This window comes from Carassius gibelio, chromosome B6 (assembly GCF_023724105.1).
Source record: "Carassius gibelio isolate Cgi1373 ecotype wild population from Czech Republic chromosome B6, carGib1.2-hapl.c, whole genome shotgun sequence".
NCBI lineage: Eukaryota > Metazoa > Chordata > Actinopteri > Cypriniformes > Cyprinidae > Carassius > Carassius gibelio.
The window spans coordinates 16782329-16807566 of record NC_068401.1 but is presented as its reverse complement, the minus strand read 5'-3'; the positions used below and the strand labels follow the sequence as shown (position 1 = coordinate 16807566).

Genomic DNA, 25238 nt, shown 5'->3' with positions numbered 1-25238 from the left:
ATCTCTGAAAAAACTCCATAGCTGGGTCTCAGGAGGATATACTGTATGTATATGTGTGTGTGTATGTCAACCTCACAGCAAAAAGTATCCTTAACCAGCTACATTAACTGGCTGTTTGGCTTCGCTTGCTTTCAAAAAGTTCATTATAAGTAATATTATGAAGGCCCTGTCGAGCACTGATGGGCTGGTGATGGGGATAAGTGTCCCGTCCACAAGGCCAATTACTCACGGGACACCTTCAATAGAATGGAAGCCTTGATGTGCCTCCATCAGTTCGTGCCTGGTGAATAAAATATAATATAACATAATCGGTGGCATGATGGAGCAGGCTGTTTGTGACTGAGTGAACGCACCATCACCCTGAGGTCTTACTCTGCCCAAATCCATCTCCAACCACCTCAAGAAAACTCTAAACAGTATAAACAAAGAGCCGCCAGCAGCTGAACTCGGGGCTTATTGGAGGTAGCTCCGTCGGGTTTATCTTGACAAAATTGGCCCAACAAGATGTAAAAGCTTCTGAATTTGCTACCGTGATGGGCAAAATGTTTGTAGAATTGCATCTGTTGACATGGTAGCTATTCTGACACTATTAGGGAATATGTGCGCTGCACATACACTAACTGGCTCCGCGGATGCAAACTGTACGTTGTCTCGCAGCCATAGTTTGACTAAACGTCCCATCACATTCATTCCCTTTAAATAGACTCCTAATTATGTGCTGCCTACTGGTTTGCCAGCTAATGTGCCTTTTTATCACAATCAGTATGATGACAGTTTTATTCTTTGCATAAAAACACTTTAATTAATTGTACAGTAATTTAACACAGGGTGTATTACAACTTTAGAATTGTAATATTTCTTTGTTTCTGCACTTTTTTCTGGCAAAAGAATTACATTTGTATTGACTGAAATGTGAAGAAGCTTTTTGCACAGTGGTGGTCACTAGCGGAGTGAACTGTGAACAGCGATATGGTATAGCTAAGAGTGGTCCAGAGTAATCTTACAAACGAACGACTTACAATACTGTAGGTATACTTAACTAAGAACGTTTCGGGGAACATGTATTAACGGCAAGGAACAAATTAAGGTAGAACTTAACAATGATGTAGCATTAAGAAGGTTTTGGGAAACGCAGCCCAGGCCCCTCCTAACGGAGCATACTGCACAAATTCTTGTCCAGGCCCTTGTCATTTCTAGGCTGGATTTCTATCAAGCGCAATCAAACCTCTACAAATAATTCAGAAAGCAGCGGCACGACTGTTCTTCAATGAGCCCAAAAGAGCCCATGTTACACCTCTCATTATCTCCTTGCACTGGCTGGTTGCGGCTCGCATCAAGTTCAAGACACTGATGCTTGCATATAGAAAAGCCACAGGCTCAGCAAAAGCCTACTTCCACTCACTACTATTAATCTACATCCTGTCCAGCAGTCTGAGATCTGCTACCTTGTGGTACCATCACAGGGAGGCTCAAAATCACTTTCCAGAACGTTCTCATTCACCATTCCTGGCTGGTGGAATGATCTTCCCACCCCTATCAAGAATGCTGAATCCCGGGCAATTTTCAAGTGATGTTAATTTTCTTACAACGCTAATTGACTTCATCCCAAATAAAAACAAAAACAAAACTGTCTTTCTCTTTATTTATTTCTTCCCTTTTCTAGCTTGTGCTTATTTGAACAAATACCCGAAACGTGGTATTATGAGCACTTCCTGTGTCTGTTTGTCTCTTTAAGAAGAATCACTTTAAATATTCCACAATTGTAAGTCAGTGTTGATAAAAGCATCTGCAAAATAACTAAATGTAAACAATATATGAAAACACTGTGCATGATATATAATAGTTATTGGCCGATATAACAGAGTTTGTTTTTGGATATTTAATTGTAATCTCTGGTTGCCTTTATATAAAAATGCTAATAAATTAACTGCACTGTTGAAATTTTATGTTAAAATCACAGATCTTAGGACATTTATTTGCAGTAAAAAAAAAACTGACTTTTTGCAACTATTTATTTTGATAATATAAATGCACCGTATGCAAAATATTTCACAAGGCAAGAACATTCTGAGGGCAGTAGAGTAGATGGCAATTTTAAAGTGTCATTGGGCTTTGTTTTGTAAACAGCTTTCTTCACAAGCATTGCTAAAAAAAAAGAAGTTATTTCCACAAGTAGGTGGGAAAGAGAATTCCATTACGTTCATAACGGCAGCAGGGAAACGCATGACGTCGGGTCATTGAGGCCTTGTGTCTTTACACAAAACAGAAGATAATCCGGGCCTGACCAAGCCAGAAATAGAAACAGTGCTGAGAGAGTGAATCATACCTGACAGCATCAGCAGGGGTGGGGGACATGGCTGAGTTAAAATGTGGACAAAAAAGAGAGAAAAGATAAAGTGAGTCAAGGCCATTCAAGGCTGCAGCAGGAGAGCTGACAACTAAAAATAGCCCTCTGTTCCCTTTGCTCAGTTTGCTGAGACAGGACAAACAGAGAGAGGACTGGAAAGACCCTAATAGACATTGAATGAGACTGTAAACTGTTGTTTCATTTCCAGCTAAAGCTTTGCTGCATTGCTCAAGCAGTAGCTGCTGGAAAGCAGAATTCAGGCTTCTAGTAGAAGCTGGGTCATGTATTTCAAACAGGAGTCCACTTATCCTCAACAGTTTCACAATGAGAGTTTGAGATGTCCCTCCTTTATTTTCACACAGTAGGCTACACTGTATTTTTTTCTGAAGTTATAAATAAAACAAAGATTATTGGAGTTTAACAAGAAAATACAATTTAATTTTTTTTTACTTTAAAATTGTACATGTAATGCAATGTGTTACTTACATACATAATTACTTTTTAATTATTTGTGAAATTTACTTGCAATTTCTAATTGAAAATGTCATTGGAACATATTTTTTTTTCTCTCGGTGTCTTAATGAGTCTTTCTATCTTTGGGTTCCAGGAAAGATGATCACATTTTTGGGAATACTTCCTTTGTTTTAAAATGTTGTGCATGGAGGGAGGAGGGGATTTCTGTACTTAGCTGACTAGAAGTAAACAGAGCTGACATTATTTCCCTGCTACAATGACCGTCCAGTCTGACATTAGCCTCATCCTGCTAAATACAGGTTTGCAGGTAAGTGGAGTCACACAGTGGTACTTTCTCTCCAAATGTGCCTAGAGCTGGGAAACTCCAGCTTCACTGGGACCATGATTTTTGGTGGAAGTGAGACATCGGCTGTTCCCACGCATGAGGAATACAAATGTTTCTGAAAGGACCAACTGCAGCACCACAGATCAAACCCCGGAGAGCATGAAGGACACTTTAAATGGATAGTTCACCAAAAATGAAAATGATGTCATTTATTACTCACTCTCATGTCATTCAAAACCGTAAGACCTTCGTATTCAGAATACAAATTAAGATATTTTTGATGAAATCTGAGAGCTTTCTGACCATGCATAGACAGCAATGGAACTGACACATTCAACAAGGCCCATAAAGGTTGTATGAGGACATTATTAAAATAGTCCATGTTGCATCTGATGTTGATTAACTGTTCAAGTGTGCAAATTCAAAAATGTATTCTCTTCTGTGTCAGTCTTCGCTTTCGCCGTATTTTCAGGAGAGTGCAATGACACATGGACACGTGTGCATGGACACCTGTGGTCTCACAAAGCTCTGGTATATAGCTGAATAATAACAAATAAATATCAGATACTGAATGGCTTCTTGTTTCCCTCATACAGGATTACGGGGGTTTATCCTGGAGCTTTTCTACCGAGCTGACGGGTAACTTTATCACTAAAAATGACACGACCACAAAGCCAGTTCATCAATCATAGACAAGACGCTCCGCTGATTACATCGATGTAGGGCAGTAAATACAACCTGACCTGTTTCTGAGTGAAGCAGGTATGAGAAGAGCTCTACTGGGATCATTACATAACAAGGGCTTTGACCTGGAGGCCCAAATAAAACAATATCAGAGAAATTAGAGCAAGTGGGAATAGTTAGACCATGAACACCTGGCTGCTGAGGGAAAGCAAGAGGCAGCCATTAAATACACATTAACCCCTCTTGAAAGATTTGCAAACTAACTTTTTTGCAGTTATTATATATATATATATATATATATATATATATATATATATATATATATATATATATATATATATATATATATATATATATATATATATTATTGCTGTAAGTGTAATGCTGAATTTTCAGCATCCACAAGCATTCTGTTTATTGTCAACAAAGCTGAAAACATTTGTTTTGAGTGATCTTCATGGAAAGTGTGATGCAATATTTTCCCCAGGATTTTTTTGATTAACTAAATGTTCAAATGGAAAGCATTTTTTGAAATACATTTCTTTGGAAACACTTTAATATGTTAATGGTTTTACAGTATTGTTCAAAATAATAGCAGTACAATGTGACTAACCAGAATAATCAAGGTTTTTCGTATATTTTTTTATTGCTACGTGGCAAACAAGTTACCAGTAGGTTCAGTAGATTCTCAGAAAACAAATGAGACCCAGCATTCATGATATGCACGCTCTTAAGGCTGTGCAATTGGGCAATTAGTTGAATTAGTTGAAAGGGGTGTGTTCAAAAAAATAGCAGTGTGGCATTCAATCACTGAGGACATCAATTTTGTGAAGAAACAGGTGTGAATCAGGTGGCCCCTATTTAAGGATGAAGCCAACACTTGTTGAACATGCATTTGAAAGCTGAGGAAAATGGGTCGTTCAAGACATTGTTCAGAAGAACAGCGTACTTTGATTAAAAAGTTGATTAGAGAGGGGAAAACCTATAAAGAGGTGCAAAAAATGATAGGCTGTTCAGCTAAAATGATCTCCAATGCCTTAAAATGGAGAGCAAAACCAGAGAGACGTGGAAGAAAACGGAAGACAACCATCAAAATGGATAGAAGAATAAGCAGAATGGCAAAGGCTCAGCCAATGATCACCTCCAGGATGATCAAAGACAGTCTGGAGTTACCTGTAAGTACTGTGACAGTTAGAAGACGTCCGTGTGAAGCTAATCTATTTTCAAGAATCCCCCGCAAAGTCCCTCTGTTAAAAAAAAGGCATGTGCAGAAGAGGTTACAATTTGCCAAAGAACACATCAACTGGCCTAAAGAGAAATGGAGGAACATTTTGTGGACTGATGAGAGTAAAATTGTTATTTTTGGGTCCAAGGGCCACAGGCAGTTTGTGAGACGACCCCCAAACTCTGAATTCAAGCCACAGTACACAGTGAAGACAGTGAAGCATGGAGGTGCAAGCATCATGATATGGGCATGTTTCTCCTACTATGGTGTTGGGCCTATTTATCGCATACCAGGGATCATGGATCAGTTTGCATATGTTAAAATACTTGAAGAGGTCATGTTGCCCTATGCTGAAGAGGACATGCCCTTGAAATGGTTGTTTCAACAAGACAATGACCCAAAACACACTAGTAAACGGGCAAAGTCTTGGTTCCAAACCAACAAAATTAATGTTATGGAGTGGCCAGCCCAATCTCCAGACCTTAATCCAATTGAGAACTTGTGGGGTGATATCAAAAATGCTGTTTCTGAAGCAAAACCAAGAAATGTGAATGAATTGTGGAATGTTGTTAAAGAATCATGGAGTGGAATAACAGCTGAGAGGTGCCACAAGTTGGTTGACTCCATGCCACACAGATGTCAGGCAGTTTTAAAAAACTGTGGTCATACAACTAAATATTAGTTTAGTGATTCACAGGATTGCTAAATCCCAGAAAAAAAAAATGTTTGTACAAAATAGTTTTGAGTTTGTACAGTCAAAGGTAGACACTGCTATTTTTTTGAACACACCCCTTTCAACTAATTGCCCAATTGCACAGCCTTAAGAGCGTGCATATCATGAATGCTGGGTCTTGTTTGTTTTCTGACAATCTACTGAACCTACTGGTAACTTGTTTGCCACGTAGCAATAAAAAATATACTAAAAACCTTGATTATTCTGGTTAGTCACATTTTACTGCTATTATTTTGAACAATACTGTATATACTCTTTTAGCATTAACATATACAAACAAGACAACAAGATTGAGAATAAATCTATATTTAGTTGGAAAAAGACAACATCTACAACCCAGTACATTGGGACTTCAGCACAAAGGAAGGTGGAAAATTCACTACAATACAGTGACACTGAATATTCTTCATATTAAAAATATTTTTAAAGGCAAAAAGAGATAAGCCGGCAGACTGAAGAGCTTGTCCATGTCATATTTTCAATACAAAAGCACCTTCAGAAATGGCCACAGCATCAAGGAAAAAACACAACACCCAAATTAACGACAGGCCACTGAGAGAACCCAGTACTACTGTTGGGAAACATTAAGAAAATGTAACTTTACAAGCATCACACAACAAGAAAGCAAGGCTGAAATTGCCATTCAAAGCATACTGTTGTTCAAATAAGATTAAGATTGTGGTTTAGCAAAGTCTTAATGCAGGTACAAGTTCAGTTGCATGATGCACAGGCATAGATATATCCAGCCTTAGGCATGAGACAGATGTGTAATGATGAAGATACACAGTGAAGGTGTCTGTAGGATCTCAGCACCGCTGGTTCACAGTAGTTTAACTCTGGCTGTCGTCTCGAGACAGGAGCACGGCAATGAACGAGTCAGAGCAGGAATACTTCATTAAGGCTGGTTCAGCTGGTCTGGTCAAGTTGTTTTCTGCCAGCTGTGTCGTGAAGACATTACACACTCACTTTCACCAATGCATGGCAACTCACAAGATTATTACAAAAAAGGTACAGGAGCTGTAAACATGGAATGATGTCAAAATGCATGATTATAACAGTCACAAAAATAACTACAATCAGAGAAATCATCATGTGCTCAGTGTGTATACAGAAAAATCATATGCTACCCTATTGTGAGTTTCTATTGCTGGTTAGAACCCAGAACGAGATGGCACAATGACATTTTGTCATAAAAGAGACAATGATTATTAATAAAAAAGAAAAAAATCAGAAGATATCTGTACATTAACATAAGGCATCTCGTAAATAAACATTAAAGGGTTATAATATATCACGTACCATGATCTGCTAGTATTGCTATTGTAAATTCTAATGTAAATTCTGAGGTTTTGAGTAGGGGAAATGTCATCCCATTGACTGAAAGTAGGAATTTAAAGAATGGAGAAATTGGTAAAGCAACACATGTTGGTAACACTTTGCAATAAGACAAAATGTAAAGGTTAAAAGTATCATGAACTAATTCTGAATTATTTTTTTATTTTTTTGTGCAACCTATAATGGCTAGTTAGGTTAATGTTCATTCTACATACACTACCATTCAGCTTGGGTTTGTCAAGATTTTATTATTATTTTATTTTTGTCTGTTTGTAATATAGGCTTATTTATGATGTTACCAAAAATATTTAAAATAAATAATTCTATTTTTAACGTTCTCTTTGTTCAGCAAAGTTATCATATTAAGTAGATAATAAGAAATGCTTCTTAAGCACCAAATCAGCAGATATGCAGAAATGATTTCTGGAGGTTATGTGACATAAAAGCCTGGCATAATTTTAATATACAAAAAAAACAAACAAACAAGAAAACTACAAAAACATCTCACTGACCCCAAACTTTTGAATGGTAACGTATACTAATACATTTTTAAAATTTGTTTTAACAAGTTGTATACATTTACTTTGAATTATTAGCTACGAATTATTCATTAACAATTAACAATAGTACAGCACATTTATAAATTAACACTGATTGACATTAATAAATGCTGTTAAAATGCTTTTCATTGCTAGTTCATGGTTCCTAACACATTAATGATAACAAATTCAACCTTATTGTAAAGTGTTTCCCACATGTTGTTTCAGTAATTAAAATAAGAAAAAAAAAAGTATAGGACATACTAAGACTTTCATACTAAGGAGCCCCATTTTTTACATGACATGCAAAAAAAATGAATAATTTGTTCGCATGATTTACTAATTCGTTCCCTCAATTTACTAAAACGTGCACACGATTAGCGTTCCCTCGATTTACTATTGCATTCCCTCGATTTACTATTGCGTTCGCTCAATTTGCTAAATCGAGGGAACTAATTAGTAAATTGTGCACACAATTTATAAATCGAGTGAACGCAATAGTAAATCTTGGGAATGCAATAGTAATTGTGTGTGCACGTTTTAGTACATTGAGGGAACGAATTAGTAAATCATGCACACGATTTAGCCTTATATTTTTTCCTGCGTGTCATGTGCGGGGCTCCGTACCATACAAATGCATAAACACATCACCTTATTTTACTCTTAAAATGCTGATCTGCAAGTTTTAGCAGTTGTTGAACATGTGAAACACAGTTGGCCTGGTCTACTGCGAGAAAATAAAAAGGGCACAGTCTAGCGTGTATTGATTTGACAGGAGGGGTTAGCTTTGTATCTCTCCATTGTTTAGACACAGTGAGTTAATGGGGGAGGGCCGAAGCAGCACTGCGTCAATGTGACGCCTCCAAAAGACACCTGTTTCCTCCTCCACTGAGCGCAAGCACCCTTCACACATTAGTGATGCTGACATTTCAACCCTCACATCAACCCCCAACTCCTCCCTGCAACTGGACGCCTTTAAAAGCATAAGATGGGGTCAAAGCACTGCTGATGAGGCTTTGCTTATCTGCAGATATATATGACAGAGTGCAGTCATTAAAAATGATCGTTTCCTGTGCTTCATGATACTGAGAACCGCCCACACTGACCTCACCCTTTATTTGCAGAAGACACAACCACATCAGTGGACACTATCACAAAGCAAACAATTCATCTGTGCTGTGCCCTAAAGTGAAAAATTCATTCATGGGTTGGTTTTGTCTTTGCACCACAAATAATTTGTTTACTAGGAGCTTTGACTCTCCTTTTTACAGAAAACAGGAAAATTTCTAGTGTGGAGACAATCTAATAATAGCTTGGGGTTTAGCTCATTTTAAGGCGAATAGTGAACGAATGTATGAAGATCATATTCTGTCTATTAAAAAACAATAAAAGGAAACATCAAAACATACAGCAAGAGTTCAAGCATCCCACTACAATATAGTGCATGGCTTTTTATCTTTAAAAGGGTTTTCCGAAGCTGGGATACCCATAAGTAGAGGATCATACTTTGCATGTTCACTGCAGTAATTCATGAGGTCTGCAGAAGCTTTAGACACCTGCACAGAAGAGATACAATATGAACAACAATTGTTAGATTTGTATGATTTATAAATTAACAATTTATTAGTCATTAAAGGGGGAGTTCATTTCAAAATTCTGTCAATCCGAGGATTTCTGTTCTTGAATACTCTTGAATATAACTGTTAAGAAAATTAGAATACTGCATAAAACATTTGCAAATAAAGCACCATTTCCATTTCATGTTTCCATCATCACTTTCTACAATACTGGAAAAGTAGCAATTAAAACAAAAGTTTCTGCAACTGGGGAAGCATGTGGCTCTTTTTTTCTTCTTACATAATACTGTAAATGATTTGCAGCAGATGAAATGCAATAACAAACACTGTCATGTTATCTTGAATGCCTGACGTTTGGGAATGCAGTCGTTTGAGACAGTTATGGGAGGTGATTGATTTGTATGAACACCAAATCATTTTAATGATGGATTTTGCCTCAGGTTTTTCAAACTAATAAAATAACATTTAAGATGGTTTGGGATGGGTTGGTGTGCTGATTAGTTCGGTCATTCTATTACATGATTTGCTGAGGCAAAGTCGCATGAGTTTGTTGTTGTTGTTGTTGTTGTTTATGCGAATCAAGGAATTTATTCTGATTAATTTTTTTAGGATTCTATGCAGATCTTGAAAAATGATATGTGCATCTCATAATTGAGGCCGATGCGATACACATCTCGGTGCATAGCGAACAAAGAATAAATTAAAAATATGATGCGATACGATACAAATCACCCTTGTTATGAAGCAGTGAAGTCCAATCTAGATTTGAGTCGACAATGCGATTCGATGCAATGATCGCTAAATTAACTTAAAACGTAATTCACCCAAAAATGAAAATTAGCCCATAAATCACTCACCCTCAAGTCATCCTAGATGTAGGGGGTGGTTGGTGTACAAAGTCCTCCTGTAGTGAATCGATGCATTTTTGTAAGAAAAATAACCACATTTAAAAAGCAATAATCAATTTAATCTAGCTTCCGCTCACTGTTGTACAAGGAAGCAGCTCCGGGTGGATCATGTATGAGGTCAGCTTTGCTCAGAAGGGATGCACGCGAAAGTTCAGGGGAGAGATCAAAACAAAACAATGTTCACTAATTAGAAGTACAAAATGAGGATTTGTAAAAAAGAATGTCGGATAATAATAATTAGAATATCATCAAAAAGTTGATTTATTTCACTAATTCCATTCAAAAAGTGAAACTTGTAAATTATAATTATTCATTACACACAGACTGATATATTTCAAATGTTTATTTCTTTTAATTTGGATGATTATAACTGACAATTAAGGAAAATCCCAAATTCAATATCTTATAAAATTAGAATATTGTGAAAAGGTTCAATATTGAAGACACCTGGTGCCACACTCTAATCAGCTAATTAACTCAAAACACCTGCAAAGGCCTTTAAATGGTCTCTTAGTATAGTTCTGTAGGCTACACAATCATGGGGAAGACTGCTGACTTGACAGTTGTCCAAAAGACGACCACTGACACCTTGCACAAGGAGGGCAAGACACAAAAGGTCATTGCAAAAGAGGCTGGTTGTTCACAGAGCTGTGTCCAATCACATTAATAGTGAGGCAAAGGGAAGGAAAAGATGTGGTAGAAAAAAAGTGTACCAGCAATAGGGATAACCGCACCCTTGAGAGGATTGTGAAACAAAACCCATTAAAAAATATGGGGGAGATTCACAAAGTGTGGACTGCAGCTGGAGTCAGTTCTTCAAGAACCACTACACACAGACGTATGCAAGACATGGGTTTTAGCTGTCGCATTCCTTGTGTCAAGACACTCTTGAACAACAGACTGTGTCAGAAGCGTCTAAAGACAAAAAGGACTGGACTGCTTCTGAGTGCAAAAGTTATGTTCTCTGATGAAAGTAAATTTAGCATTTCCTTTGGAAATCAGGGACCCAGAGTCTGGAGGAAGAGAGGAGAGGCTTACAATCCATGTTGCTTTAGGTCCAGTGTAAAGTTTCCACAGTCAGTGATGGTTTGGGGGTCATGTCATCTGCTGGTGTTGGTCCACTGTGTTTTCTGACGTCCAAGGTCAACGCCCATATACCAGGAAGTTTTAGAGCACTTCATGCTTCCTGCTGCTGACCAACTTTATGAAGATGCAGATTTCATTTTCCAACAGGCCTTGGCACCTGCACACAGTGCCAAAGCTTCCAGTACCTGGTTTAAGGACCATGGTATCCCTGTTCTTAATTGGCCAGCATACTTGCTTGACCTTAACCCCATTGAAAATATGGGGAATTGTGAAGAGGTAGATGTGATATGCCAGACACAACAATGCAGAAGAGCTGAAGGCCACTATCAGGGCAACCTGGGCTCTCATAACACCTGAGCAGTGCAGACTGATCGACTCCATGCCACACCGCATTGCTGCAGTAATAAAGCAAAAGGAGCCCCAAATAAATGTTGAGTGCTGTACATGCTCATACTTTTCAGTTGACCAAGATTTCTAAAAATCCTTTCTTTGTATTGGTCTTAAGTAATATTCTAATTTTCTGAGATACTGAATTAGGGATTTTCATTAGTTGTCAGTTAAAATCATCAAAATTAAAGAAATAAACACTTGAAATATATCAGTCTGTGTGTAATGAATGAATATAATATACAAGTTTCACTTTTTGAATGGAATTAGTGAAATAAATCAACTTTTTGATGACATTCTAATCATACGACCAGCAGCTGTAAGCCAAGAGGAGACTGGTTTTCCTTTGCTAAAGTAAGGAAACTTTGCTTCCTTTGCTCCTGTTAACAAACGTTGGTTTTCACGAGACTCACATGTGTATACCCCATACTTCATCCTCCTGGAGCTGCTTCTGTGTACAACTGTTGGTGCAAGCTACATGAATCGATTTCCTACAGGAGGCCTTTGTTCACCCCCTGGAGCCATGTGAGACACTTTTTTATGGATGGGGGCTTTTTATTTCACTTCTTTTGGACTGATGCCATGAAACACCAAATGAGTGCCATTAAACAGCTTGAAAGATCAAAGACCATTTTTTATATAACTCCGACTGGATTCATCTGAAAGAAAAAAGTAATATACACCTAGGATGACTTGAGTGTAAGTAATTCTTCTAACGCCTCAAGGCCTATTTCATAAAACAAGTTTACCAAATAAGCCAGGCTTATTTCAGTTCGTCTGACTCATTGTCAAATGTTTTGGTTCCATAAAGCAAATTTAACATTGATCAACCTCAGTCACTGTGGCAACTTATTCTGGGAAACTAACCTGGTCCCGGTCAGGCTAACTGTCAGGCTAAGCTAAGTTCCTCTAACACGCAATGATATTACTTCTAACTCTCTCATATACTATTATAGTCATGCAGCCGTTAAGACTGGTTTTATGATAATCGTACCTTTTATATTGAGCAGAACAAATAGCAGAACATTGGAACATTACAATCTAAAATAGCTCTTTAAAGCATTAAAATCACTAAATTAAAAATTAAAATAAATAATTAAGAAAAAGACTACATTTTAACTTCTTAGAAACACACATTAACTAATTTGAGCTTTGTAATTAGGACTGTATTAGCTTACATTTTATTTACCCATTACAATAGTCCCTTTACAGTTACTGCTCTCATAAAAAATACACTACAACATTTCTACAAAAGGCATATTTAATGTCCAACAACAAATATTTTAGCAAAATGCAGATTTTACTCATAATTATTGTTACATTCCGTCTGTTTAGCGTGCATGTACACAGCAGCACTCTTTCTCTCACGTAAAACTGACAGCAAAATCAATATATTTGCATGTCAGTTATGCACTGAGGAAAACACGTGTTAGATGCATTAATCAGCACAAATATATTTGCTTTTTGCCATGGTGGATCGATTTGATTCACAATCGACATTAAGGGCTGCTTAAGATTAAGCGTCCACAAATTAGTTAGATTGTGTAAACTTATTTTGTAGTATATTGTATCACTTTAGTCCCAATTGATTTGTAAGGTTATTTCAAGGTTTTTAACTTTAATCGCCTCTTTTCTTGAGGTCTCTGTGCTGTTGTGATTCATCATATTCATGCAGCAGCAGCGGTGATGAGAGAACATGCTTAACAAACAGTTTATAGAGGAGAAATCAATCTACATATAAAACTTTGGTCACAGATTATTGGTCACTTTCTAAACAATAAAAGTATAGCACATCCACTAGTAATTTTAAATAAATAGTTTTTTTTACCAATACAGATATTTTAGAAATGAAGCATCGTGACACAAATGTCAAATTGTACCCGATGCACTTTTTCAAATTAATGCTTCGCATCGTTCATTTTTATGTCGATGCAACGAGTGAATCAGTGAATCTTCCCATCCTTAGTTTCCATTAAGAGTGTTTTAAAGTTATATACCAAAATATGCATAAAAATATGTGCATGGAAACAGCTAACAATATTAAACCTCACATATTTTCCAAAATACCTTATTTTGCATTTTGCAGTAAAAGTGCATACAGATTTGCATAATTAGTGTAAAAAATTAACTATGGACTTGTCATTAAAGTGGTAGTTCATTTAAAAATTCAATTCTGTCAGTTCTATGACTTACTGCTCTGTAAAACACAAAAGGAGAATATTTCTATTGTTTCTGTCAATGCAGTGCACTACGAACCTCATCACTGAGCCTAAAGCCTATCAGTGGTCTACAGTCCAATTTACAAGTTTGGCAATTGGTCCGAGGAACTGTAGACTTGGGCTTTTCACTCAAGGCATTCTTGAATCTTACCAGCACATATGTTTAAATAGTTTAAACAGTCTGTCTGTTGCTGCTCCATATTAATGATTCTGTTTATAAGGATAGTTCACACAAAAATGAAAAATCTGTCATTAATTACTCACCCTTGTGTTGTTCCAAACCCATAAGACCTCCGTTCATCTTCTGAACACAATTTAAGATATTTTTAATTAAATCTGAGGGCTCTCTGAACTCTCTGACCATCACGGTCAAGGGACAGGACAGTACTAAGATGATTGACAAAGTACTCCATCTGACATCGGTGGTTCAACTGTAATGTTACGAAGCTACTAGAATAAGTTTTTTGCGCAACCAAAACAAAAATAATGACTTTATTACACATTTTCCACTCTACTGCATCACTAGTAGATACGCATTCACGATAGTACCATGACGCAAGTTTATGGCGGCGTGATGATGCTGAACACAAGGCGCCGGCGCTGACCCAGTTCATCATCACACGTGAACGCAGAGTAAGTAATAATGACTTAATTTTCATTTTTGGGTGAACTATGCCTTTAAAGATCTAAGTCATGATAAAGATGTACTAAATACTGAAAAGTTTTTTGTTTGCATTTTTGAGAAGTTTCACGTACAGTCGACATTGTCAAGTGATCCCTGTTCTCACACATCTGCAAAAATGACTAAATATGCTGTATAAGGTATGTCATGCAAGTAAGTGGTGACTTAAAAAAAAAAAAAAAAAAAAAAAAAAAAACACTACACACCTGCATAACTGAACAGGTAATAAGTATCACTGACATCACTGTTTTCCAAAATTTGTGTGGCATTAGTACATTGGGACATTAGTATGCCATTTCAACTGTCTTTAATTATGCTAGACATTCATTATCTATTTTCCTTCCCAATTTGACATGATATTTATGATCATGAGAAACATACTTTTATAAATGGTATTTTAGCATTAATCCATTAAGTAGTAGTATTTGACACTAATACCATGGTAAGTGAAAGGAACATTACATTTACCTTTATTCTCTCTATGTTAGCTTCTATCCGTAGCTGTTGAACAGTCCTTCTGGCCTGGGCTATATTATTAGAGCTTTGCATCTTAGACGATATCTTCGATTATCTTCACAGGCCTGAAAACAAATGAAAAGTTGATTTTGACATGCACTATAAGCAGCCTGCAGAAGATCAAAGTTACACATCATTAAGGTCCCATGATTCATGAACTACATACAGCACAATTCTCTTACAAAGCATGCAAAACAGGAAATTTACATGTATGTACATGTTAACACACATAGTGAGACAGCAAAAACTCTCTGAGGAGGTACACAGGGTAACTTTGACTCCTGCAAAGGTTGGGGGTGTTTAGTGTGTCAGGCCCCCAGCGAGGGGCTTTTTCACTGCGTCTGCTTTGCGACTGCAGGAGGGAGAACTAAAGCAAGCTGTGTGTGTTTGAACAGATGATCACATGCTGCCAGTGGTTCAGTCTCTGCGGCTACTGTCTGTTCCTGCGTAACACGCTTTCCGTAAACCATCGTCACCGGTTCCTCTGCCAACTCATCTTACACAATGAACACATGTGCACAAGTGGAGAGAGACAGAGTCAGCAGTGCAGTCGCTCAAGCAGAAGGAGTTGTGCAATGTAAACGGTCTAAGAAAAACGGAAATGGTGGAGTCAAACGGGTGGTCTCTCATCAAACAGGAGATAAAAAGAGGACGATTAGCTTTCTAACTTCCTAAATTTAGTGAAACAAAGCAATGTTGAAACCTGACAGGTTGATACTGAAATGCTTACATTTCAGCAGTGGATACCAAAACCAGTAAAATTGCACAGCAAAATGAATATGCCAATAAACACACTTCATTAGTTTGAAAAAAGAAAAGAAATACAGAAAAAATTCAAATAAAGTATAAATATAAACAAAAGTTCCTTAATGAACAATCAGACATCTCCAAAGACAGCTCTACCAAAAAAGTAAATGTCATTATCCAAATCATTAATAAAAAAAAGTTTCAGTATATTGTTTTCTCTTTTTATTGTCAATACAGTTGTTTCATTGATATTGACTGATAATGAAACAACCCTGCTGAAAAAATAGAAACCATCACAGAAATGGCACTACAAATACCATTACAAACATTACAAACCATCAACATTCAACAATTAAAACCATTTAAAATGGTTTCCTGTATTGTAGTGTGTTTTGGGATATATTCCAATAGTATTTAGTGGTTTTAATAAGACACCAATAGAAGGCAACCGATTTTCAATAGAGAGCAAAAGGCACCATTACAGTTTCCAATAAAACCAGTACAATTTCCAATATAGCCAGTAAAACCATCACAAATTCTGTGATGGTTTCTATTGTTTTTTGTTGTTGTTGGTTGTAGCATGGTTTAACAAACAAAACAGATTCTTAATTTCTTGTTTGATTCTTTTTTCGCTGCTCATGTCTAATGTAGACAAGTTGTGAGTGTTGGTTTTAACAACATGGGAAGTGTTTAACAGAGTGGCTTCCATATTGCTACATGGTCAGCTGCATAATCTCTAGCACAACAAACCCTGATATCCTACTTCCTGAGAAGCCCACACATAGCTTTATCAAGAAATAAGAGGAAGAGTGTATGGCTGTCTCCTGTTCGACTGGCACAGGGCTGGTATCTCTACACGGAGGTCCGTGTTGGGGGTGACCTTATCTGGCCGCACACCAGACAAACTTAGAAGGGGTTAAGAGGTTTGGATAACAACTAGTTGTTAATGCAGTGACATAATTAGTGTGAGACAGAGTCCATAGTTGCTCCCACAAGCCCTGAGGTCAAGGGTCCATTCATACATTACGGGCCAGAGAACAAACTGTTTAGCTGCTTAACAAGTATAGACAAAACATGACACTTCTGATGTCATCGGTTTACTTACCATTACATCTTCCGGACAATAAGGCATCCCAGGTTGCTAATTTTATTTCAATCTAGAGTTGATCAAATCAACTGTTTTGCATCCATGTCTTTTGCTTTAAGACAGGAAATGGCCGATTATCAATGTATGCGATTATCAATGCATGCGTTTAAAAGCAGTTATAATTGAGCACATATTGTGTGCATCTCTATTGAGGTTTAGACAACAAAACACAAATATATACATTATATGTACATGTTTTTTTTTTTCCGTTTGTTTGTTATCTCATTGATTACCGTTTTAGCTTTTATTAGTTTTATACTTTTTGAAGTAGCTTTTAGATTTATTTAGAATTATTATATTTTCCAGTTTCATTGTATTTTTAGTTGAAAGTTTATAATTTTGTTGTGTTTTTGGGGATTTTCATTTTGTTTTTACATATTAAATTTAGTTAAGATTTTAAATTTAGTTATTTTTCCGTTTTAGTTATTTTAGTAAATCAAGCTCAACTGAAAGAAAATTAAAAAATATGTCTTGGCAACAAGATGAAATAAAAAAAAAAGTTTAATTTATATTTTCTTTTGTTTCAGTATACAATTATTTTACTTAAAGTAGGCTAACTAAAATTATTTGTATGATTTTAGTTGTAGTTATTGTTAACTCAGAACTCAAAACTAATGCTAAGTCAGAACTATAATAATAATAACAATAATAATTCATTTTATTTATAGGCACCTTTTCTAAAACACTCAAGGACACCTTAAAAAATAATAAAATACAAAATAACTAAAAAAGGAAATGCACAATAAAACACAAAAGTATATCAATCAGAATAAACTTTAAAAAAAAAAAATCTTACTTTTTTTAATGTTATGAAAGAGTCTGATTTAATCCGAAATCGTACCAGTCTGAGTTGAGCAAATGCAAAAGACAATGTCATTTGTCCAAGGACAGATTGTGTTGAGTTGATCTCAGTCAAGGTTGAGTAAGAATGCAGCTCTGTGAAAGGGCACAGTGTTCCTGTGAGGTAATGGTTCATTCGCACAGAGTGGCTCTGAGAGACAACCAGTTTATTTTCTGCAGACGCAGCACAGAGAGCACAACTGTGACGCAGACAGACACGGCTCAAGAGATGGGCCAATCAAACTCGCTCGTGACCTCTGACCCCTCAGGCTGATTGTTGTGCTCATCAACTCACACCAGCCAAGCAGAGGTTCCCATGTAGAGACAGAGTCAAGATGACAATGTGATTAACCTCCAAAACTAGCACCCAGCAAGCCTTCCAGGAGCCCACATCCGTTTCATTAACCCACTCCCTTCTCTCCCTGCAGTATAAATGATTAAAGATGTGTATGAATGTATAAATAGCGAAGAAACAGGAAGAGGGGGCGTCTGTGAGCCTGGACTCAGAGGAGAAAGGTTTCGCTAATTACTACATATCCGGACCCACAGGATTTCATTCATCCCTCTCACGTTCGTCCTGATAAAACCCTTCATTTGCTCTAGAATTTGTCCTTTCTGTGCTGGGAAATCAGTATGTGAGGTTTCTGCCACTAAAGTCTTTTTAAGCATTTGCCCTCTGCTGTCTGCGCAACACTGACTTCGAATCGTCCAGCAGGTTAACCACTGGTTTAAATGCAGAGTGGACACAGGATGTCGGCCAGTACAGCTGGCCGCTGAAGAGAGAGGACACTCGAGGTGCACTCAACTGTGCCGGACGGCTCATCTGGACGTCTCGACTGTAATTACAGCTTTAGAGAGAGATACCCAACAGTCAAGCACACTCTAAAAGCTCAGGCTGACGCCACAGCATTCAGTCTTTTGTTACATCTCTCTCACATCTGCCCTCGCTGTGACCCTGCCCCCAAAAACAAATGTGACGATTCAAGAGTGAAGGCCTATTCACACTAACAAATGTTTGGCATGAAAATTTTCTCTGTTTAGATCAATGTAAAAAAAAAAAAAAAAAAAAAAAAAACTGTAGCTGATAGAGATTTGCAATTCATCAAAATGCAGTTTTGATTTTGGCTTCCAACGTTTATGAAAATGCAATAATCGAGATAAATCAATTATTGTTCCCTATTCACTCCTCCATAAAAGCCCAAACTTCAAGTGTAAATCAGAAAAATCATGTAGCATGACTTCCGTTTATGTGAAAGTGCTCTATCACAGAACAGAACACGGGCAAGTAAAGTAAACTTTTATCTTATGGTGCATGCTTAAACAGTCATATTCATGCAGAAATGTGTCAAAATGTGGCACTTGGTGATTATTCATTGTAAACCCTCCTCAGTTTGGTCTTAAGTGAACATAAACATTTGAGAATGAAAACATGTATATATATATGTATATGTATAAGTATATAGGATCTGTGCAGCACTTAGCTGTGATGACCAGTATTATTCCTTCTGCTGACTGTGTGCATAATATTAATCAAACAACAAAATACAAAAAGAAAATTACTCACAGCTATTGACTGAATGATTTTTGAAGCTTTAATAATAACTTTAACAAGTTTGATTCTAACAGTGAAGACTATGCTGTTTTATTTTACATTATTCAATTTCTGCAGTAGCTGTTATGTGACATGTCATAGATGTTATGGCTGTTAGCTCAATACTTTAGATACTTGAGTTTCATCCCTCTCCTTGGAATCTTTTGTGCAAGTCTCTTAATTCCTGCTGTACTGTACAGAGGACATCCTGGGCTTTTCAGTGATATGTTATTTGATTGGCTGGGAGGCCAGGAACCCCCTCAATCTTTCAATCCAAAATGGCCGGCATAGGAGCAAGCACATTTTATGGAAAGATAAAAGGTGAGTAAAATATTGTTTGTCTCTGGTTTTGTTACTATGATAATCATATATTTTCTTGTTCATTAAGGTGTTAGGAATCATATATTCAGTTCTGATAGCAAATACATTATTTATCTTTTGAAAAATTTGCCATTTTATGAATGTCAATTACAGTGGACAGCAGGACTATCTTCATGTAAATAATGACTCCACATTGTTATAGGAAACAGAACTGAAGCAGAAAGAATTCTTTACAAAATAGTCGAGGGAGATTCAGATTTACAGTTGTCAGATGACGAGAGAGATGAGGATGAGTTTCAACCAGTGAGAGAAGACAGTGATGAAGAAGAGGAAGATGATGCAGAAGGCTCAGTTGAAGGGACAGATAAGACACAGATACAGACAGGGATGAGCAGGAAACTCGACGCCCTCTGTGGGCTAGGAGTAAAATGTATGTTTTATGCAGTTCCACAATTTTAAATTCAGCTGCATTGAGTATTTAAACTGTTATTATTTATCATTTATTATTCTTTTTTTCCTTCATATCAGATTTGCACCTGTGTTACCTGGGCTTCCTGTGTGTCAAGATGACCCTACAACACGTGCATACTGGAGTCCAATTGAATATTTTTCACAGTACATTGACAACAAGGTCTTTGAAAATTTGGCAACATACACAAATCAAAGAGAGCTGCAAAGCAAAGGAGTGTGTATGAACACTACGCCTCAAGAAATACAAATCTTCTTTGGCATTTCAGTTCACATGGCCTGCCTTGGCTATCCCAGAATTAAAATGTTTTGGGCCAAAAAAACTAAAGTGCAAGTCATAAGTAGCAAAATGTCTAGGGATAGATTCTTCAGGATAAGAAACTACCTCAAGATTGTCAATGACCTGGCTATAACAGAGGAAACAAAGATTTTTCTCTGTAATAAAAGGATACGGACATAACAAAGTGTTAAGCTTTAATAGTAAAGATATACTTGCAAAATGTAAGAAAAAGGATTCAAGAAAGATAAATGTGTCTATTGTATAATCAAAATGTCAGTATTCTTGGATAATAGTCAATTTACAGACCAAAATGTATGTATTCTTAGTTAAAAAACTTTATAATCTGGTAAAATTTGTATCTACCAAATGTGTTTGTTTTCGTACTTAAATGATCCTGTTGTCCACTACAGTGGACATGCTGTAAAACCAAAATAAAAAAAATAAATAAAAAGGTCTAAATTGTAGGATGTTTTTTTTAACCCTAAACAGGTATGGAATCACAAAAAAATATGATTAGGAAAAAAAATATTTTCCTTGGTTCTCAGGAGGATATATATATATATATATTTTTTTTTTTTACTGTACCATAAATGTTCGATTTGTGTGACATAACAAAAATTAATCTTAAACTGCTGTCATTCATTCAAAACTGCTGAAAACCATATCTTTTTAAGGTGAGAGATATTTGTTTATCCCCTACTGCAATCCTCAACTGTTTATTTTTGTAAGATATTTTGAGATCAAAACAAATGTGTGGTACTTTTATGTGTCACACCATAGGACATTACATCACACTAAAGGACAGAAATGGTAGCTATTAAATTATTTGTATTTAATTTTGAACATGTCAAAGAATAAAGTGCAATTTTGATACAAATTATATCAACATGTATTTTAAACAAAACAAAAAATTATTTTAATCAACAAAATTCAGTCTTTAAGTCAATCAGTATGTTACTGAAACGATCTTTAACTATCTTTAAATTAATCACTCATATAAAATTTTGGTCATATGACCCACTCATGATAGTGTTAAATAATTAATTAGGTTGCATCTGGGAACTCAACATTTTCTTGTAATGAGAAGCGCTTATCAACTAAATATAATCATTTTTAAGTTTTAATTATAAAATTGTTATTATTATTATTATTATTATTATTATTATTATTATTATTATTGTTGTTATTATTATTATATAGCCATAGTTATATATAATTACAAAATGTACCCACAATTGAACAGCTCTACAAAATTCAGCAAACCTGGATTTTGTAAATCACTTTTTTTTTTATCAGAATCGGTGGTATGCATGATATGCAAATGTTTATGCAGTCTAAACAGATGCATTAACAGCTGTAACAAAAAAAAGAGTGAATGAAATAAGGTGTTGCATTGGATAGCTGGTGCTCGTCTAATGACGGAGGTCAGGAGGGGTTGGCTGGATGTTTGTATGTCTTGCAAACGTGTAGAAACCGTGTGAGAGAGGGCGAGTGAGATGAGAGAAAGAGAAGGGACTGTAACCGCTTTGAAGTGTGTGACTCGAGCTGAATCACTAACAAACAACAAGAAGGGGAAACTAAGGAAGACCACCAAAAGGCAGAGTACAGACCACCTTGGGGCACAGAGAAATACTGCAGCTGACTGAGCTGCCCACTGGGCCACCCACACCTCTACATACAGGCTCGTGCCTCCCTCCCGCTCTGGCTCTGCCGTTGCCTGCTGGATCTCAGCCAGGACCAGGCGGCTCCAGACATCGACCCAGCCTCTGATGTAGCACTCCAGGAATAACAGAGCGCTGACATACTGAGACCACCACAGCGGTGACACGGAGAGTGGGAAATGACTTTCAAAACTATTTTACAAATTATAAATTAAATCTTCACATTTTCTGAAGAACAAGTGTGTCACTGCAATGCATGGTTAGAAAGGGTTGATATGTTTTTAACATTATGGATGGTTGCTAACCGGCTTGCATAAAAAACAACAACAAAAACACCTGAAGTCTCAAAAATGCTTGGGTCTCTCCCTCAATGTAAATATTTGTTACAATCCAAAAGCATTTAGAAAAGTAATAGTATCTTTTAACAACCTGCAAGATTAAGGTATATTGCAGACATGCAATAGCACAAATGTAGTTTGATTCACAAGCAAATGACTTTTTTGAGCAAATTCTGTTCAATTGTTGGACTATTAATTCCATTATTTGTAAGACTTATTGTACAAAATCATAAGATACTGAACTGAATCATTCATTCGCAAACCAGATATCATTATACTTGAATGCGCTCACAACAGACCCGAAATAGAAGACAATGCTGAATAAATTTGTAGTTTTTGTTATTTTTGGACCAAAATGTATTTTCAATGCTTCAACAAATTTTAACTGACCCTCTGATGTCACATGGACTACTTTGATGATGTACTCTATGCTACAAGAGTATTTGTTGGTATGTACACTACAGTATGCCTTTCACATTAATGTTATTCATATTCACACTGCACTAGTTCTTTTTTTTTTTTTTTTCAAGACTTGAGGAGAAGTATATATACAGCTGTGTTTCCAATGCTCAGACAGGAATTTGCCAGCTGGTCGTACCTCACATGAGAGCCCTTGACCACAGTGACAGCCCAAGTCTGACTGGACCACCATCACTGGGACAGAATCCAGCAAGTGTGCACATTAAGTCTTTAGCATTCTGAACATAACGTCTTAAGATATACATGAATAAAGCACTGTGTTCCCAAATGACTGGGTGGCGGTATGGGTCACAAAGTTCTAAGAAGAACAAGCTAGTTCTTATTCCCCTGTCCCACAGAGTTTTTTTTGCCAGGTCTATTATCTCTCCTTCACACAGCCTGATTGCTAAGTGACGGTTATGGCAAAAATTGTGCCTTGTGCTGTTTTAACACAATAAGGCTGTTGAGTTGGATGCACAGTGCACAGAAAGGACAATGAAGACTGTGCTATCAGAGAACCGATGCACTCCAGCTTGTAAAGTGGGAGATTATGGCTAGACAGCAAAACACGGCAGGCCGAGGTAACCAGTTTAACAGCACCCTCATGGGAGCTAATCTCCGAGAGCCAGATATTATCAGACAGACAGGCTGAAGCCATGAAGCGTGGGGAAGAAGGGAGACAGCCTCTCTCACAGTGACGCAGGGCTTTGGGAGGGGAAGGCGGGGGAGGTGAGGAGTGTCGACAGAGGTGTGTGCATGCATTTGTTTGTTTAAATGGAGAGATGGGAGTCACGAAAAAAAATGCTGAACACTTTAGTGCTGACTGTGAAGGTAATTCTATAGATAAGAACACATTAAGATACTTGATCATGACAGACAAGAGATGATAGATTGTGTGAATGCCTTAGAGGTGTCAGGTAAAGGCACCAAGCATAGATTGTTTAATTTAAACTGTGTACTCGGGACATGTAGCCAGTGAGTCACAGCTTGTGAGTTTCTCCCATGTCTCCAGAGTGTCTAGGACTAAGGGACTGAAGAAAAGAGATGAAAAGTAAATGCACACCTACATCCCTAAAACATCCGGGACTGTAAGACTCCAACAGCCTCCATTGCGTCTGATTCAGAGAGTATTCTTCTTCTTTCTGGCTATGGCTACAATTACAATGTCACACCTTGAGGTGTGAGTTTGGAAATGTCATGCTCAAACAGAATAAAAATCTCATATCAATATTATTGCAATTGTAGAGCAAATGCAGCCAGTGTAAATGCATTCATGTCACCTCTGAGCTGCATAAACCGTCTGGGTAACTACAGTGTACATCTAAATATTTGTTTGTTTTTCACATTTGCTGGAACAGAAATTTTAGTATCTGATGTGAGCACACCAGACAGTGCTGGAACGAGAAAAATGTGGCGGTAAAAGCCATTTGATCTCTCAGTACACAAACGCACAGACATCAGATCTCTCTCTCCTCACACATTCTTCAAGCTGGCCCGCACACAGCTCTGCCCAATGCAATGTGGACTGCCAGGTGAGAGACTTCAGAGACTCCGACTTCACTTTCAAGTCTATGAGCATCTCGCCACATCTGCACGGCAGGACGAAAGCCAAATCAGAGAATGACCATCAAATGCAGCGGAGAGGAACGATGTTTGCATTTGGGATGGGCGGCCCTTCTGAGGTATGGTGGGACAGGAAATGGTGCGGCACAGTAGGGAGAGTTCAGTTAGGAACAACCAGATGCAACATCAATGAACGAACCCACCATCTGCTTCTATTAATATACCAGTATGGGACAAAGAGAGATGGGTGGGGGAGAGAATGCAGATGCAGCAGAAGTCTGTTTGCTTTAGACCTTGGCTATTGAACGAGACTATCTGGCATGAAATTCTGGTTAAATGGGTTGAGAGTGTGCGTGCACCTTAAAGTGGCCTCAACTGGCCTTTTGTAAAAAAAAAAATCCCATTAAGTCCACTTGTCCTTGTAAGTTTGTGCCAAAAGCAGAGGCTCCACGCTTGCCCTTACTCTTAAAGTCAGTATGAAATTAAATTCATTTTTTAAATCCATGGACTGTTCATCCATGCATATGTTTTTATTTTTACATTTATTTTAAACAATGTCGCAACTCATTTCGTGAAACAACAGACTTCTATCAGTGATGTATGCCAAACTTCTCCAATCATTTTGTCTGTTTAAACTTTTCTTACAAAAAACAGCAAGCTCACATTCAAATGTAGTACATCTGGATTTCATTCACATTGCCATTTTCATATTATATAGATACTTTTTTTAATGGTCGCATTAATACGTTTCAAATCAAATGTGAATGCAGGGCTATGACTATGTAG

At 37.1% G+C, this 25238-nt stretch overlaps 1 protein-coding gene across 3 annotated transcripts in view; it reads right to left on the bottom strand.

The window, feature by feature from the left end:
• Positions 1-6078: 6078 nt before the first annotated feature.
• Positions 6079-25238, bottom strand: part of LOC127959903 (guanine nucleotide-binding protein G(I)/G(S)/G(O) subunit gamma-12) — a 52650-nt gene continuing 33490 nt past the window's right edge. The window contains exons 1-3 of one of the 3 annotated variants that reach the window (XM_052559333.1): positions 17773-17907; positions 14990-15102; positions 6079-9218 (exon numbers count right to left, since the gene is read on the bottom strand). In XM_052559333.1, the coding sequence (XP_052415293.1) occupies positions 9093-9218; positions 14990-15070 (207 nt within the window). In that variant the 5' untranslated portion in view covers positions 15071-15102; positions 17773-17907 and the 3' untranslated portion in view covers positions 6079-9092. Of the gene's footprint in view, positions 9219-14989; positions 15103-17727; positions 17908-25238 lie in introns of those variants that run through there. The other 2 variants (XM_052559332.1, XM_052559330.1) reach the window with 2 other exon arrangements.